The sequence below is a fragment of the Carcharodon carcharias genome, chromosome 13, assembly GCF_017639515.1.
Source record: "Carcharodon carcharias isolate sCarCar2 chromosome 13, sCarCar2.pri, whole genome shotgun sequence".
NCBI lineage: Eukaryota > Metazoa > Chordata > Chondrichthyes > Lamniformes > Lamnidae > Carcharodon > Carcharodon carcharias.
Genome location: NC_054479.1, coordinates 87,842,809 through 87,860,332, shown reverse-complemented (window position 1 = coordinate 87,860,332; position 17,524 = coordinate 87,842,809). Strand labels below are relative to the sequence as shown.

The following is a 17,524-nucleotide window of genomic DNA, read 5'->3' as shown; positions in this document are numbered from 1 at the left end:
CACCTGCATGGCGCAGGCGCAGCACCGCCCCCTCCCGTTTGCGACAGGGGGCGGGGCCAGCGCTGTAGGTTTGCGACGCCTGTTTATCTGGACCGAGCGGTTGTTTTTTTGGCTTCTGCTGTGCTTGTGTTTGTTCTCTCTGTTGCTGCGGGTAGGTGGCGGCCATCGAGGAGCCTCAGACAGCAGCTCGGGAGGGAGCGGCGGGGTGGGGAGAGGAAAGGAGGGGGGAGGTGAGGAGTAGGGGGTGGGGTGGGGGGAGGTGAGGAGTAGGGGGTGGGGAGAGGAGTAGGGGAGTGGGGGAGAGGGAGAGAGAAGTGGGGGAAAGATAGGGGATTGGGGAGGGAGAGAGGGAGGGGGAGTATGGGGGGGAGGGAAGGGGAGTATGGGGGGAGGGAGGGGGAGTATGGGGGGAAGGGAGGGAGGGAAGTATGGGGGGAAGGGAGAGAGGGCGGAGGGAGGGAAGTATGGGGGGAAGGGAGAGAGGGCGGAGGGAGGGAAGTATGAGGGGAAGGGAGAGAGGGAGGAGGGAGGGGAGTATGGGGGAAGGGAGGAGGGATGGGAGTATGGGGGGAAGGGAGGGGGGATGGAGTGAGAGAGGGGGGAGGGAGTGAGAAAGAGGGAGGAGGGGGAGGGAGTGAGAAAGAGGGGGGAGGGGGAGGAAGTGAGAAAGAGGGGGGAGGGGGAGGGAGTGAGAAAGAGGGGGGAGGGGGAGGGAGTGAGAAAGAGGGGGGAGGGGGAGGGAGTGAGAAAGAGGGGGGAGGGGGAGGGAGTGAGAAAGAGGGGGGAGGGGGAGGGAGTGAGAAAGAGGGGGGAGGGGGAGGGAGTGAGAAAGAGGGGGGAGGGGGAGGGAGTGAGAAAGAGGGGGGAGGGGGAGGGAGTGAGAAAGAGGGGGGAGGGGGAGGGAGTGAGAAAGAGGGGGGAGGGGGAGGGAGTGAGAAAGAGGGGGGAGGGGGAGGGAGTGAGAAAGAGGGGGGAGGGGGAGGGAGTGAGAAAGAGGGGGGAGGGGGAGGGAGTGAGAAAGAGGGGGGAGGGGGAGGGAGTGAGAAAGAGGGGGGAGGGGGAGGGAGTGAGAAAGAGGGGGAGGAGGGGGAGGGAGTGAGAAAGAGGGGGAGGAGGGGGAGGGAGTGAGAAAGAGGGAGGAGGAGGGGGAGGGAGTGAGAAAGAGGGAGGAGGAGGGGGAGGGAGTGAGAAAGGGGGAGGAGGAGGGGGAGGGGGAGTGAGAAAGGGGGAGGAGGAGGGGGAGGGGGAGTGAGAAAGAGGGAGGAGGAGGGGGAGGGGAGTGAGAAAGAGGGAGGAGGAGGGGGAGGGGAGTGAGAAAGAGGGAGGAGGAGGGGGAGGGGAGTGAGAAAGAGGGAGGAGGAGGGGGAGGGGAGTGAGAAAGAGGGAGGAGGAGGGGGAGGGGAGTGAGAAAGAGGGAGGAGGAGGGGGAGGGGGAGTGAGAAAGAGGGAGGGGGAGGGGGAGTGAGAAAGAGGGAGGAGGAGGGGGAGTGAGAAAGAGGGAGGGGGAGGGGGAGTGAGAAAGAGGGAGGAGGAGGGGGAGGGGGAGTGAGAAAGAGGAGGAGGAGGGGGAGGGGGAGTGAGAAAGAGGGAGGAGGAGGGGGAGGGGGAGTGAGAAAGAGGGAGGAGGAGGGGGAGGGGGAGTGAGAAAGAGGGAGGAGGAGGGGGAGGGGGAGTGAGAAAGAGGGAGGAGGAGGGGGTGGGGAGTGAGAAAGAGGGAGGAGGAGGGGGTGGGGGAGTGAGAAAGAGGGAGGAGGAGGGGGTGGGGGAGTGAGAAAGAGGGAGGAGGGGGAGGGGGAGTGAGAAAGAGGGAGGAGGGGAGGGGGAGTGAGAAAGAGGGAGGAGGAGGGGGAGGGGGAGTGAGAAAGAGGGAGGAGGAGGGGGAGGGGGAGTGAGAAAGAGGGAGGAGGAGGGGGAGGGGAAGTGAGAAAGAGGGAGGAGGAGGGGAGTGAGAAAGAGGGAGGAGGGAGGAGGGGGAGTGAGAAAGAGGGAGGAGGGGGAGGGGGAGTGAGAAAGAGGGAGGGGGAGGGGGAGTGAGAAAGAGGGAGGAGGAGGGGGAGGGGGAGTGAGAAAGGGGGAGGGGGAGGAGGAGGGGGAGGGGGGGTGAGAAAGGGGGAGTGAGAAAGGGGGAGGGGGAGTGAGAAAGGGGGAGGGGGAGTGAGAAAGGGGGAGGGGGAGTGAGAAAGAGGGAGGAGGAGGGGGAGTGAGAAAGAGGGAGGAGGGGGGAGTGAGAAAGAGGGAGGAGGAGGGGGAGTGAGAAAGAGGGAGGAGGAGGGGGAGTGAGAAAGAGGGAGGAGGAGGGGGGAGTGAGAAAGAGGGAGGAGGAGGGGGGAGTGAGAAAGAGGGAGGAGGAGGGGGAGTGAGAAAGAGGGAGGAGGAGGGGGAGTGAGAAAGAGGGAGGGGGAGGGGGAGTGAGAAAGGGGGAGGGGGAGTGAGAAAGGGGGAGGGGGAGGGGGAGTGAGAAAGAGGGAGGGGGAGTGAGAAAGAGGGAGGGGGAGTGAGAAAGAGGGAGGGGGAGTGAGAAAGAGGGAGGGGGAGTGAGAAAGAGGGAGGGGGAGTGAGAAAGAGGGAGGGGGGGTGAGAAAGAGGGAGGGGGGGTGAGAAAGAGGGAGGGGGAGGGGGAGTGAGAAAGAGGGAGGGGGAGGGGGAGTGAGAAAGAGGGAGGGGGAGGGGGAGTGAGAAAGAGGGAGGGGGAGGGGGAGTGAGAAAGAGGGAGGGGGAGTGAGAAAGGGGGAGGGGGAGTGAGAAAGGGGGAGGGGGAGTGAGAAAGGGGGAGGGGGAGTGAGAAAGGGGGAGGGGGAGTGAGAAAGGGGGAGGGGGAGTGAGAAAGGGGGAGGGGGAGTGAGAAAGGGGGAGGGGGAGTGAGAAAGGGGGAGGGGGAGTGAGAAAGGGGGAGGGGGAGTGAGAAAGGGGGAGGGGGAGTGAGAAAGAGGGAGGGGGGGCGGGGGAGTGAGAAAGAGGGAGGGGGGAGGGGGAGAGAGAAAGAGGGAGGGGGGGAGGGGGAGTGAGAAAGAGGGAGGGGGGGAGGGGGAGTGAGAAAGAGGGAGGGGGGGAGGGGGAGTGAGAAAGAGGGAGGGGGGGAGGGGGAGTGAGAAAGAGGGAGGGGGGGAGGGGGAGTGAGAAAGAGGGAGGGGGGGAGGGGGAGTGAGAAAGAGGGGGGAGGGGGAGTGAGAAAGAGGGGGGAGGGGGAGTGAGAAAGAGGGGGGAGGGGGGGTGAGAAAGAGGGGGGAGGGGGAGGGGGAGTGAGAAAGAGGGGGGAGGGGGAGTGAGAAAGAGGGGGGAGGGGGAGTGAGAAAGAGGGGGGAGGGGGAGTGAGAAAGGGGGAGGGGGAGTGAGAAAGGGGGAGGGGGAGTGAGAAAGGGGGAGGGGGAGTGAGAAAGGGGGAGGGGGAGTGAGAAAGAGGGAGGGGGAGTGAGAAAGGGGGAGGGGGAGTGAGAAAGGGGGAGGGGGAGTGAGAAAGAGGGAGGGGGAGTGAGAAAGAGGGAGGGGGAGTGAGAAAGAGGGAGGGGGAGTGAGAAAGAGGGGGGGGAGGGGGAGTGAGAAAGAGGGGGGGGAGGGGGAGTGAGAAAGAGGGGGGGGAGGGGGAGTGAGAAAGAGGGGGGGGAGGGGGAGTGAGAAAGAGGGGGGGGAGGGGGAGTGAGAAAGAGGGGGGGGAGGGGGAGTGAGAAAGAGGGGGGGGAGGGGGAGTGAGAAAGAGGGGGGGGAGGGGGAGTGAGAAAGAGGGGGGGGAGGGGGAGTGAGAAAGAGGGGGGGGAGGGGGAGTGAGAAAGAGGGGGGGGAGGGGGAGTGAGAAAGAGGGGGGGGAGGGGGAGTGAGAAAGAGGGGGGGGAGGGGGAGTGAGAAAGGGGGGGAGGGGGAGTGAGAAAGGGGGGGGGAGGGGGAGTGAGAAAGAGGGGGGGGAGGGGGAGTGAGAAAGAGGGGGGGAGGGGGAGTGAGAAAGAGGGAGGGGGAGTGAGAAAGAGGGAGGGGGGGGAGGGGGAGTGAGAAAGAGGGGGGAGGGGGGAGGGGGAGTGAGAAAGAGGGGGGAGGGGGGGTGAGAAAGGGGGGAGGGGGAGGGGGAGTGAGAAAGAGGGGGGAGGGGGAGGGGGAGTGAGAAAGAGGGGGGAGGGGGAGTGAGAAAGAGGGGGGAGGGGGAGTGAGAAAGAGGGGGGAGGGGAGGGGGAGTGAGAAAGAGGGGGGAGGGGAGGGGGAGTGAGAAAGAGGGGGGAGGGGGAGGGGGAGTGAGAAAGAGGGGGAGGGGGAGTGAGAAAGAGGGGGAGGGGGAGTGAGAAGAGGGGGAGTGAGAAAGAGGGGGGAGGGGGAGTGAGAAAGAGGGGGGAGGGGGAGGGGGAGTGAGAAAGAGGGGGGAGGGGGAGTGAGAAAGAGGGAGGAGGGGGAGTGAGAAAGAGGGAGGAGGGGGAGTGAGAAAGAGGGAGGAGGGGGGAAGGGTGGAGGGGGGAAGGGAGGAGGGGAGTATGGGGGGAAGGGGGAGGGGGAAGGGAGAGGAGTGGTGGGGGGGAGGAGCGGGGGGCAGGGTAGGAGAGGGGGGTATGGGGAAGGGGTGTGGGGCTGGGGAGAGGAGTGGGGAGCAGGGTAGGAGAGGGGGTATGGGGGTGGGGGGGAGGGGGGTGGGGCTGGGGAGAGGAGGGGGTTGGGGGGTGGGGTGAGAGGGGAGCGGGGGGAGAGAAGGGGGCGGAGGGGGTTGTGGGGTGGGAGGGGAGCGGGGGGAGAGGAGTGGTGGGGAGGGGTGGGTGTGGAGAGGAGCAGGGGGAGGGGTAGGGTGGGGAGAGGAGTGGGGGGAGGGGTGGGGAGAATAGCGGGGGCGTGGGGAGCGGGGAGTGAGAGGAGCTGGGGAGGAGAGGAGTGGGGGGGTTGGGAGGAGAGGAGTTGGGGGGGGTGGGAGGAGAGAGGAACGGTGGGGGCGGTGTGGAGAGGGGTGTGGGAAGAGAGCAGCGGGGGGTGGGTGGGCGAGAGGAGAGAGGGGGGTGGGTGGAGAGAGGGAGCGTGGGGGGGTGGAGAGAGGGGTAGTGGTGGGGGGTGGGGAGGAGTGAAGTGTGGGGTAGTGGTGGGGGGTGGGCAGGAGTGAAGTGTGTGGGGTAGTGGTGGGGGCTGGGGAGGAGTGTAGTGTGAGGGGTGGGTTTGGGAGGAGTGAGGGGTAGTGTTGGAGGGGAGCTGGGTAGGGGAGGATGGGGTGTGGAGGAGAGGTGGACTGGGCAGGGGGGAGGAGGGTGTAGAAGAGGAGGATGGGGCAGAGGAGGATTGGGTAGGGGGGCGGAGGATGTAGAGAAGGAGGGAGGGGCAGTGGAGGGGAGGAGTAGGGTTGGGCAGGGTAGGGGTGAGGGTGTAAGGGGGAGGACGGTTGGGTATAGGGAAGGGGATGATGGGAAGGGGAGAGCTGGGGGCAGGGGGTGGAGGGTTGGGGGAGAGCGGAGGGGTTAGGGGGGGTGGGGGGTGAGGGGAAGGATTAGGGGAGGGGTTAGGGCAGCGGTGGGGAGAGGAGGGGGAGGCGGATGGTTAGGGGAGTAGTAGTGGGTAGGGGGTGTGAAGGGGTGGAGTAGGGGAGCAGTGGGGTGTGGGGAAGAGGAGTAGGGAGGGAGTTATGGAGGAGTGGGGAGGTGGAGGTTTGGGGGAGGGATAGGGCGAGGGCTACGGGAGCATAGGGTGGAGGATGGAGACAAGGGGTGGGAGGAGAAGGGGCAGGTGGGTGGTGTGGGAGTAGAAGAGGAGGGCTGGGAGACGGGGAAGGATGGTTTGGGAGGTAGTGGGGAGGATGGGTAGGGAGTAGGGGCAGTGGGAGGGAGGGTTGGGAGACTGGGGGGAGCATGGTTAGGGGCTAGTGGGGTGGTTAAGTAGGGGGTTGGAAGGATGGGTAGGAGATAGGGGTGGTGGGTGGGAGCAGGGTGACGCGGGTAAGAGCTAGGTGATGGGAGAGAAAGGAGTGGGAGCAGGGGATGGGGCGCAGCAGCATGAGGGGCGATGGAGTTGGTGGGAGCGTGGGGTGAGGTTGGGAGAAGAGTGGCCGGGAGGGAGGCTGGGGAGTCTATGGTATTGGGAAGATGGGAGGTGTAGCTCGAGTGTGAGATTGGTGGGTTTGAGGTGAGGGTTGTCCTGGGGTCAGATGTGGACTGTGGTGTTGAGAGGTATGATGGTGGGTTGGGCTTGAACCTTGTAGTTTTGGCCTTGCTTATCCGGAGAGATTCTGATGTAATTCATGACTTGATGTCTCATGGCGTTTTGGACAGTGGTTGTTTACTTGGGTGGTGAAAAGATTTGCTTTGTCTTCAGCAAATAAAGAAAGACTTGCATTTATAAATCGCTTTTCAAGACCACTGAATGTCACCGAACAAGCAGATAGATGGGGCTTTGGTTTAACAGCTCATCTGAATGATGGCACCTGCAACAGTGCAGCCCTTCCTCAGTACTGCACTCAAGTATTATCCTTGATATGTGCACTCAAGCTCTGGAGTGGGCTTTGAACTTGGGCAAGAATGCTATGAACTGAGCCACTGCTGACACAAAACAACACACAGAAGTTAACTTATGAATAGTGTAATTGAAAGGCAGCAGATTGTGGGACCATGTCATGGGTGATTGTGACCACAGAAAGAGAAGCTGTTGCTGGAGATCTCCAGGCTGTGCTCAGACAATAGCAAGGTGACCAAAAAAGGTTGATATCCTGGGTGAACCATAGGAAAGGACATTATGGCTAAGTGTACTAAGGAATACAGGGAGATCAGGGAAGAATGACATTCACCAACATTGATGACTTTGACACAGCTCTTGGTGTTGTCAGCATTATGGGAGCCAGAGGTCAAGGGATTTAAACAGGCAATGTAACTTACATATGTTTTTAAATCTACTTAAATGGTTTGTTTTCTCACTATGTTCACTTGAAAATATTAAGCAAGAAGTAGCACAAAAAGCAAATGAGAAAAAAGATTACTTCAGTGACCATTTATGATTCATCTGTAATCTAATTTTTGCTGTTTAGTCTGTCATTTTGTACATTAACTTCTGCTCATGCGCTTGTTTCTAATGTTGGGCTTGAAGCTCAGCTTGAAGACGAGCTGCACAGCGGGGTTAATCCATTACAAATCGCTTGGGAAGGAGCACCATTTGAAGAGTTCCTGATAATGGATCAGGGTGACTTTGGTTTTGCTATTGTTGCGCTGGAGAAAGTCCTCACTAATCCATAGTTGGGGTGATGTGGATGTCACATTTTGAAAAAATGAGGTGTTATCTGTGACTACTGCATCCTTCCATTTTGAATTACGAGTCTGTATGACTCAGAGTTATACAGACTTGAAACGTGAACTGTTTCTCTTTCCACAGATGCTGCCAGACCTGAGTTTTTCCAGCATTTTCAGTTTTTATTTCAGATTTCCAGCATCTGCAGTATTTTGCTTTCATCTTCCATTTTGAAATTTATTGTTTCTTTAATTCTAGACTTTGGTTTTGGACTCTTGGAAAGCAAAAAGTAAAATGAATACAATAGAGTGGGTTAAAAATAAATGGCACAGGCAAACTATTGTGGAGAGGGGCAGGTGAAACCAGAAAGATCTTGCATTTATTTATATGGCACTTTTTACAGCCAGTAAACCAATTTTGAATTAGTCACCGTTATTCTGGTGGGGAAATACAGCAGCCAATTTGCACACCACAAGGTCCCAAAACCAGCAAGGAGACCAATGACCTGCCTTTGGCCAGGTGAACTTCCCAGATGTTGAAATCATCCAGTGGGATCTTTGCTATTCATCTGAGCAGCAGGCGGAGCTTAACATTTCTTTTGAAAGACAGCATCTTTGACAGTGTTGCACTCCCTGACTATTTGCTTTGAAGTGTCCAACCATATTCTATTTTTTCTTATTAATTTACAGGATGTGGGTGTCGCTGGCCTGGACCAGCTTTTATTGCCCATCCCTAATTGCCCTTGAGAGATTGGGGCTGAGTTGCTTTCTTGAACCGCTGCAGTCCATGTGGTGTACGTACACCCACAGTGATGTTAGGGAGGGAGTTCCAGCATTTTGACAGGTAAGGAACAGTGATATATTTCCAAGTCAGGATGGTGAGTGGCTTGGAGGGGAACTTCCAGGTGGTGGTGTTCCCATGTATCTGCTGCCCTTGTCCTTCTAGCTGGTAGTGGTTATGGGTTTGGAAGGTGCTGCCTAAGGAGCCTTGATGAGTTTCTGCAGTGCATCTATGCACGAGTCCAGGATTGGGGCTCAAACCCATGATCTTCTGACTTTGAGGAAAGTGTGCTACCACTAAGCCAAAGTTGCCACTTAATGTGCCTAAATCTGAGTCCTTTTTGTTTTGTTACAGTAACAGTGAAAGACTGGATGGAAAAGCTTTCGTTTAAACATGGCAAATCCTTTAAGAAGTGAAGTAATAAAACTGTATAAAAATGTAAGTTTCTGGTCATCAGCTGTAACATTGTTTAGCTATGAATTTACGGTAATGATTCAGCAGGTAGATCCAATGCTCAGTATGGGACTGAATCATGTGAGACAGGAAATTTCCAGATCGAATCCATTTGTGTTAATCAGCATTAGCCAGAGCTATAATAGTACTGCAATCAGCCTCAACTTTCTTGTGTCAGGGTGAGGAGGATACAGAATCAATTGAATTTCTCATTCCCACTCGGTATCCAGTGATCATTGCAAGTGTAATTAGATCTGACTGATTTCCCTAATGCTTTCCTAAGATAGGAGAAACTATTCCCACTGGCAGAAAGGGCAAGAACCAGGGAACACTGACTTATGGTGAAAGGCAAAAGAACCAAAAGCAACATGAGGAAAAATGTTTTTACGCAGTGAATGGCTAGGATCTGGAACACAATGCCTGAGAGTGTGATGGAGGAAAATTCAATGATGGTTTTCAAAGGAGAATTGGATAATTGTCTGAAAAGAAAATTTGCAGGGTTTTTGGGGAAAAGACAGAAAAGTGGGACAAGCTGTGTTGCTCTTACAGTGAGCCGACATGGACACAGCAGCAAAATGTGCATCTTCTGTCCTGTAACTATTCTGAATATTGCTTTTATGTGACTGCTTGGATCTGTTTTTAATAGTTGCAATCTTTTTTTTAAAAAAAACAATGTATTGCTGTGCTACACTCTGCATGACAGGAGAGCATGACTGCTTTGAGCCCAGATCCCAATTGGGTTGTAACAATAATGGCCAGAAAACTCGGATTAAGAGATTTCAATTTTAAGGATAAAACATTTCTTTTGATATGTTACTCATGTTGGCAAATTTTATTGTGGCACATGACAATTCTTTCAAAGTGTTAATATAGATTGTAGTAGGGGAATGGAAAACCCAAGGACAAAGCCACTATAACAGTCACATTGTAGTACCTGTCTCTTCCTGATTTAGACCAATTGGAAGCCTGAGTTACATTACCTTAAAAATTATAGTTAGATCTAGGACACTATTCTTTCCAATTTCAGTTGCTTCATCAATGGCCTTCCCTCCATCATAACATCAGAAGTGGGGCTGTGGTTAGTGTTCAGTTCCAATTGTAATTCCACAGATAATGAAGTAGTGCATGTCCATATCCAGCGAGACCTGGACAAATCCCTGGCCTTGGGTGATTTGGTAGGGAATATTCGCCAGACAATGTCTAGCTATCTTCCCTTGACGTTCAGTGGCATTATTGACATCATCCTGGGAGTTGCCATTGACCAAAAACTTAACTGGACCAGCCACACACACGTTGTGGCTACTAGAGGAAGTCGAGAGGCCAGTTCTTCTGTGGTGAGTGTCTTACCTCCAGACTCCCCAAAGCACAAGTTATTGTGTGATTGAATACACTCCACTTGCCTGAACGGGTGGAGCTGTAACAACACTCGCTACTATCCAAGACAAGGCAGTCTATTTGAATACCCATGCCCACTGGTATAGTGTGGCTATAGGATGCACTGCAGCAATTCATTGTTGTGTTCCGAAGAAGTAATTCAACTCAAAGCATTAACTGTTTCTCTCTTGACAGATGCTGCTAGACCTGCTGAGTTTTTCCAGCACTTTGTTTTTAACTCATTTTTGCTTCTTTGATAGCATCCCCAATTCCACAGCCTTCACCACCTAAATGACAAGGACAATAGATATGGAACAGGATCACCTCTTAAGTTCCCTTCCAAGTCACATGCCATCCTGTCACTTCCTTCATCATTGCTGGGTGCAAAATCCTGGAACTCCATACCTAATAGCACTGTGGGAGATTCTTCAGCTCAAGCAGGTGGCTCACTGTTTTTTCAAGGGCACCTAGGATAGGTAATAAACGCTGACCTTGCTAGTGTGACCCACATCCCACGAATGAATAAAAAAAGACATTGTGGACAGCATGTTCAGTGAGGTGGTCACACCACAGGTAAAGACTGAACAGGCAGAAAGGGTGACCACCATGCAGAGTAGAGGAAGGCAGGTGGTACAGGAGTCCCCTGTGGCCGTCCCCTTCTCTAATAGAAATACCGTTTTGGATACTATTGGGGGAGACAACTTCTCAGGGGAAAGCAGCGGGAGCCAAGTCCATGGCACACAGATGGCTCTGCTGCACAAGAGGGGAGGAAGAGGAGTGGCAGAGGGCTATAGTGATAGGGGATTCAATAGTAAGGGGAACAGACAGGCGTTTCTGCGACCGCAAAAGAGACTCCAGGATGGTATGTTGCCTCCCTGGTGCCAGGGTCAAGGATGTATCGGAGAGGCTGCAGGGCATTCTGAGGAGGGAGAGTGAATAGTCAGTGGTCGTGGTACATATTGGTGCCAACGACATAAGTTTAAAAAAAAAGGGATGAGTCCCACAAGCTGAATATAGGGAGTTAGGACATAAATTAAAAGGCAGGACCTCAAAGGTAATAATCTCAGGATTACTACCAGTGCCACGTGCTAGCGAGAGTAGAAGTTACAGGATATATCAGATGACCACGTGGCTGAATAAATGGTGTAGGGGGGAAGGATTCAGATTCCTGGGACATTGGGACCAGTTCTGGGGAAGGTGGGACCATACTAACAGGACAGGTTGCACCTGGGCAAGACCAGGACCAATGTCCTCGGGGAGGGGGTGCAGTATTTGCTACTGCGGTCGGGGAGGGTTTAAACTAGAATGGCAGGGGGAATGGGAACCTGATCAGGGAGGCAGAGGAGGGGGAAAAAGGATAGAACTAAAGACAGAAAACTAAGAAGCAACAGTGGAAGGCAGAAAAAACAAGGGCGAAAAGCAAATGGGGTCATAGTGCAGAATAAAGCTAAGATGACTAACAAGGTTAAAAACCTAGTCTAAAGGCATTGTATCTTAATGCATGGAGCATTCGCAATAAAGTAGATGAATTAATAGCGCAAATAGATATTATGATGTTGCAATTACGGAGACATGGCTATAGGGTGACCAAGGATGGGAACTGAACATCCATGGGTATTCGATATTTATTTAGGAAGGACAGACAAATAGGGAAAGGAGGTGGGGTAGCATTGTTAGTAAAGGAAAAAAATCAATGCAATAGTGAAGAAGGATATTGATTTGGCAAATCATGATGTGGAATCTGGGTGGAGATAAGAAACACCAAGGAGCAGAAAACATTGGTGGGGGTTGTCTATAGGCCCCCAAACAGTAATGGAGATGCAAGGGAAGGCATTAAGCAGGAAATTAGAGACGCATGCAATAAGGGTACGACTGTAATCATGGGTGACTTTAATCTACATATAGATTAGACAAACCAAACTAGCAATAATACTGTGGAGGAGGAGTTCCTGGAGTGTGTACGTGATGGTTTTTTGGAACAAAATGTTGAAGAACCAACTAGAGAGCAGGCTATCCGAGACTGGTTATTGTGTAATGAGAAGGGATTAATTAACAATCTTCTTGTGCGGGGTCCCTTGGGGAAGAGCAACCATAAAATGATAGAATTGTTCATTTAGGTTGGAGTGAAGAAGTTGAATCCAAAACTAGGGTCCTGGATCTAAATAAAGGGAACTATAAGGGTATGAGGCGCAAGTTGGCAATGATGGATTGGGGAACCGTACTAAAAGGGTTGACAGTGGATAGGCAATGGCTAATATTTAAGGAATGTATACACGAATTACAACAATTATTCATTTCTGTCTGGCACAAAAATAAAACAGGAAAGGTGGCTTAACCATGGCTTACAAAATAAATTAGGTATAATATTAGATCCAAAGAGGAAACGTAAAAAAATTGCCAGAAAAAGCAGCAAGCCTGAGGACTGAGAGCAGTTTAGAATTCAGCAAAAGTGGATAAAAAGATTGATCAAGAAGGGGAAAATAGGAGTATGAGAGTAAACTTGCAAGGAACATAACTGACTGTAAAAGCTTCTATAAATATGTGAGAAGAAAAAGATTAGTGAAGACAAATGTAGGTCCCTTACAGTCAGAAACGGTGGGGGGGAGGGGGGAATTATAATGGGGAACAAAAAAATGGCAGAAGAATTGAACACACATTTGGGTTCTGCATTCATAAGAGGACACAAATAATTTCCCAGAAATGTTAGGGAACTAAGGGTCTAGTGAGAGGGAGGAATTGAAGAAAATCAGTATTAGTAAAGAAAAATGGTGCTAGAGAAATTATTGGGGTTAGGCTGAAAAATCCCCAGGGCCTGATAGTACTCTAGGATGTAGACTAAAGGAAGTGGCCCTGGAAATATTGGATGCATAGGTGGTCATCTTCCAAAATTCTATAGACTCTGGAGCAGTTCCTACAGATTGGAGGGTGGCAAATGTAACGCCACTATTTAAAAAAGGAGGGAGAGAAAAAACAGAATTACAGACCAGTTAGCCTAGTGGGGAAAATGCTAGAGTCTATTATAAAAGATGTAACAAAACACTTGGAAAGCATTAACGGGATTAAACAAAGTCAGCATGGGTTTATGGAAGGGAAATCATGCTGCAGTAATCTACTGGAGTTTTTTTGAGGATGCAACTAGTAGAATAGATAAGGGAGAACCAGTGAATGTGGTGTATTTTGATTTCAACAAGGCTTTTGATAAGGTCCCACATAAAAGGCTAGTGGGCAAAATTAAAGCACATGGGATCAGGGGTAATATACTGGTATGGATTGAGAATTGGTTGACGTTTCCGGTAAGAGAGTGGGAATAGATGGGTCTTTTCCTGGGTGGGAGGTGGTGACTAGTGGTGTACCACAGGGAACAGTGCTTGGGCCCCAGCTATTCACGATTCATTTAAATGACTTGGATGAGGAAACCAAATGCAGTATTTCCAAGTTTGCTGATGACACAAAACTGGGCTGGATTGTGAAGAGGATGCAAGGGGACTTCAGGGCGATTTGGACAAGTTGTGTGTGTGGGCAAACACATGGCAGATGCAGTATAAGGTGGATAAATGTGAAGTTATACACTTCAGTGTGAAAAATAGAAGGCAGAGTATTATTTAAATGCTGATATATTGCGAAATGTGTCCTTGTACACCAGTCAATGAAAGTAAATAGGCAGGTGCAGCAAGCAGTTAGGAAGGCAAATTCATCGCAAGGGGATTTGAGTTCCAAAGTAGGGATGTCTTACTGCAGTTATACAGGGCCTTGGTGAGACCACACCTGGAGTATTGCATGCAGTTTTGGTCTCCCTGTCTAAGAAAGGATATACTTGCCATAGAGGGAATGCAGCTAAGGTTCACTAGGCTGATACCGGGGATGGCAGGACTGTTGTATGAGGAGAAATTGGTTTGACTGGGTCTGTATTCACTAGAGTTTAGAAGAATGAGTGGGGATCTAATTGAAAGGTATAAAATTCTAACGGGGCTAGACAGACTGGACACAGGGAGGATGGTTGGGGAGTCTAGAACCAGGGGTCACTGTCTCAGGATATGGGGCAGACAATTTAGGACTGGGATGAGGAAAAATTTCTTCACTCAGGGTGGTCAACCTGTGGAATTTTCTCCCACAGAAGGGTGTGGAGGCTGGATGACTGAGTATATTCAAGAAATAAATTGATAAACTTTTGGATATTAGGGGCATCAAGGGATATGGAGAGAAAGTGGGAATATGGTGTTGAGTTAGAGGATCAGCCATGATCATATTGAATGGCGGAGCAGGTTTGAGGGGCTGAATGGCCTACTAGTTTTTATGTTTCTATATTTTGCATCTCATCCAAATTGATAGTACTGATGGGAGCATTGTACTGTATTGAAGTTGTCAGTCTAGTTATGTGCTCAAATCCTGGAATTGAACTTTTCGTTATTGTGATCTTTCAACTCGTGCAAGGCTGCTATTTCTGAACCAAGCTGCTGAAGATACACTTTGTCACAGGATATTTTCAAGAAATAAATTGATAAACTTTTGGATGTTAGGGGCATCAAGGGATATGGAGAGAAAGTGGGAATATGGTGTTGAGTTAGAGGATCAGCCATGATCATATTGAATGGCGGAGCAGGTTTGAGGGGCCGAATGGCCTACTCCTCCTAGTTTCTATGTTTCTATATTTTGCATCAAGCCAAAATCACAATTCAGTCTTCCATCTTTTAGTTATAAATAACTAGTTAAGAATAACAACTAGCCTTTGTATAGTATCTTTGACATAAAGCATCTCATTCCCTTGAGAGAATGGACTGAGCATTGGTAGAATTGTGAAAGTTAGCTGAAAACGTGGTTAAAAAGGTTTTTGCAGGAGGTTGCATTGGAAAGTAGAAGGAAAAGATCTAGGGAGAAAGTTCTCTAAGGTGGACCAAGGCAGCTGAGAGCTTTACCTGCTACTCCAAGCATTCTTCCGTCGGTGATGTGGCAAAACTGGAAGCATGCAGTATTATTGGTGGAGAGAATATAGGATTTAAAGCCCTGCTGATCTAACAGAATGCTAAGGCTGCGTACCACCTGTTTAAAGCCTAGTGAATAATCAGGGAAGGGGTGGAGTTACATGTGAATAGTCCAACATTGACAGACAGGAAAAATCTCTGGTCCATCCAGGCTGTCTCTCACAATAGTGATACCTTGTGCGACACAATGCATACACTTGTCATCCCACCTGAAACCATGTGATCTCTTGGAAGAAATGAAAAACATTAATATCTCGGGTCAATTGGGAGGAGAAGTTCATTTTTATATTCCCCTTAGGCAACTGAAACTAGTCCAGGAGATCACTCTGACCCTGAATATTATGGATACTTGTTTTGTACAAGGTGATCTCTGGCCCAACACTTGAAGGAATTCAGTGAATCATCGTCCACTGCATAAGCAGTCAGCTTATTCCAGAGGGCCAATTATTCTCTGGGAAAAGAACCACTTCCTGACATCGAACCTACATCTGACACCTCCCCACCCTCCCCTTTAAATCAACTGGGACAAACTGTCAACTGGAACAAAGTCTATTCACTTCATCTCATAAATGCAATCAGGTCACTTTTAAGTCTTAGAAGAAAATTCACTGGTTTTAGTGCTTCCAGTTTTTAACTAGAGCAAGCAGCTGAAAACCAAACAGCTCACTGGTTAACTGGAGGGAAGAGTATGTAATGAAGGATGGTTTATTTCTGTAAATGCAATAAAAATGCATTTCCCTTGACTAAAAGATGAACATTTTTGTCTTAAAGTTGCTGTACCTTGGCAAAGAATATCCAAAAGGAGAAGACTACTTTAGAGATCGTCTTAAGAAGGCTTTCATTAAAAATAAAGACGTTACAGATCCTGAGCAAGTCAAGACATTAATAGCTCGGGGACAATTTGTGATAAAGGAACTGGAGGCATTGTATTACCTTAGGAAATACAGGGCCATGAAACAACGTTATTATGAGGACAATAATGAATGAATAACCTTATGCCGGGAGCAACTTTAACACCTCAACTTAAGACATGCAGAATGCACCTTTGCATACTAATGTGGTTCCAGGATCCACAGTCTGCATTTATCTGTATTTCTGAAATATATAATGCTCTTATTTAAATCTGCTAATTAAGAATGGTACTTTCAAGGGGCCCAATGGTGCAATGCTTCAAAATTCAAATAACCATCCTTGGAATACAAAATTAATGTCTGCTCAGTATTCAACAAGATCTTGCCCTGTCAACAAGCTTTCACCTGTAGTGTATGGGCCTGATCTGCAGGGAACTTGCTGAATCCTTCATTGTAGCCAATAGATACACTTTTCAAAAACTGATCCAAGAATGTTGGCCTTGAATTCAGATTATTGCTGCCTAATGATGTGATGTGATTGTAATAATTCTATTGATCTCATTTTATCGAGGTAAACCAGTTTAAAAGTGCCTGACTAACTATTAAGGTACAAAAATACTAATAACTCTAATACTAATAATAGCCAAGGGTGTAACATACAAAAGCTGCTGCAGTTTAACACTATTGGAATATGTATAGTACTTGTCAATAAAACACTGATGCAAGGTAGTTTGCAGACACAGCACAGGATGGATGTTTTCTGCCTTCATATCTAGACTTGTGTTAATGTAGCTAACTTGCTGCTGTTATGTATCAGATTGTTGCTCTGAATGGGATAAGTTTCAATTATAAAAGTTTTGAAATTCTTAAAGGTTATATTTGGTTAAGAACACTCAGCTACTACTGATTTTATGTTAAGACAATTTTCTTTAATTAAAAATTACTGTTTAGTATTTTTTCCTTCTACCTTTGCACTTCATAAGCATTAAAAAGCAGTCACAAATAGTCTGTTACTACATCCCACAGACAAGGTAAGCCAGCTAGTTTTCCTTGCTGCTTTCAGTTTCTTTCAAGGATTTTAGGGAATGAAGCTGGGCAAGTGGAAGAGGTATCAGTGGGGGAGCATTTTGCAGATAGTGATTATTACTCTATTAGATTCAAGGTTGCTATGGAAAAGGACAAAGATGGGCCAGACATCAGAGTTCTAAATCGGGGGAAAGCTGATTTTAAGATCAGATATGATTTGGCCAGAGCGGACTGGGAATGGCTATTTTTAAGTAAATATGCGTCAGAGCAGTGGGACAGGGCCAACATATTCCAGTAAAGGCAAAGGGTGGGACCAACAAATCTAGGGAACCCTGGATCCGAGAGGTATGCAGGATTGGATAAAGAGAAAAAGGGAGGCTTATGGCAGATACAGAGGACTCAAAACAGCATAAGCCCTAGAGGCGTATAGAATGTGTAGGGGGGAAACTTAGAAAGGAAATTAGAGCAAAAAAGGGAGCATGAAAAAAAAAACATTAGCTTTTCCTTTTAGCTGCCAAAGTTATTTTACAAGTACATTAAGAGTAAGAGGATAACTAGGGAAAGAGTAAGGCCCATGGTAATTTGTGTGTGGAACCAGAAGACGTAGGTAGGGTTCTAAATGAATGCTTTGTGTCGCTGTTCACAAGTGAGGGGGACAATGTGGGTATGGAAATAAGGCAGAAGGACTGATAGAATTAAAGAAATTGGCATAGAAATGGAGTGGTCTGGCAGGCTTAAAAGTAGATAAATCTCCAGGCCTGGATGAAATGTATCCCAGGCTGTTGAGTGAGGCAAGGGAGGACATAGCAGGGGCACTGGCAATTTTCAATACCTCTCTAGCCACAGGAGGTGCACCAGAGGATTGGAGGTCAGCCTTCAAGAAGGGAGGAAGGGATA

General features: G+C 50.0%; 1 protein-coding gene across 3 annotated transcripts; it reads left to right on the top strand.

Moving 5' to 3' along the window:
- The first annotated feature begins 46 nt into the window (after positions 1–46).
- LOC121285498 (electron transfer flavoprotein regulatory factor 1-like) lies at positions 47–16,554 on the top strand. Of its 3 annotated transcripts, none has more exons than XM_041201994.1 (3): positions 47–151; positions 8,299–8,382; positions 15,522–16,554. In XM_041201994.1, the coding sequence occupies exons 2-3, from the start codon at positions 8,338–8,340 to the stop codon at positions 15,735–15,737; spliced, it is 261 nt and encodes an 86-aa protein (XP_041057928.1). In that variant the 5' UTR covers positions 47–151; positions 8,299–8,337; the 3' UTR covers positions 15,738–16,554. The 3 variants fall into 3 exon arrangements, with proteins under 3 accessions (XP_041057928.1, XP_041057929.1, XP_041057927.1); XM_041201995.1 differs by lacking the exon at positions 47–151 and adding an exon at positions 6,612–6,630; XM_041201993.1 differs by lacking the exon at positions 47–151 and adding an exon at positions 7,955–8,007.
- Positions 16,555–17,524: the final 970 nt, after the last annotated feature.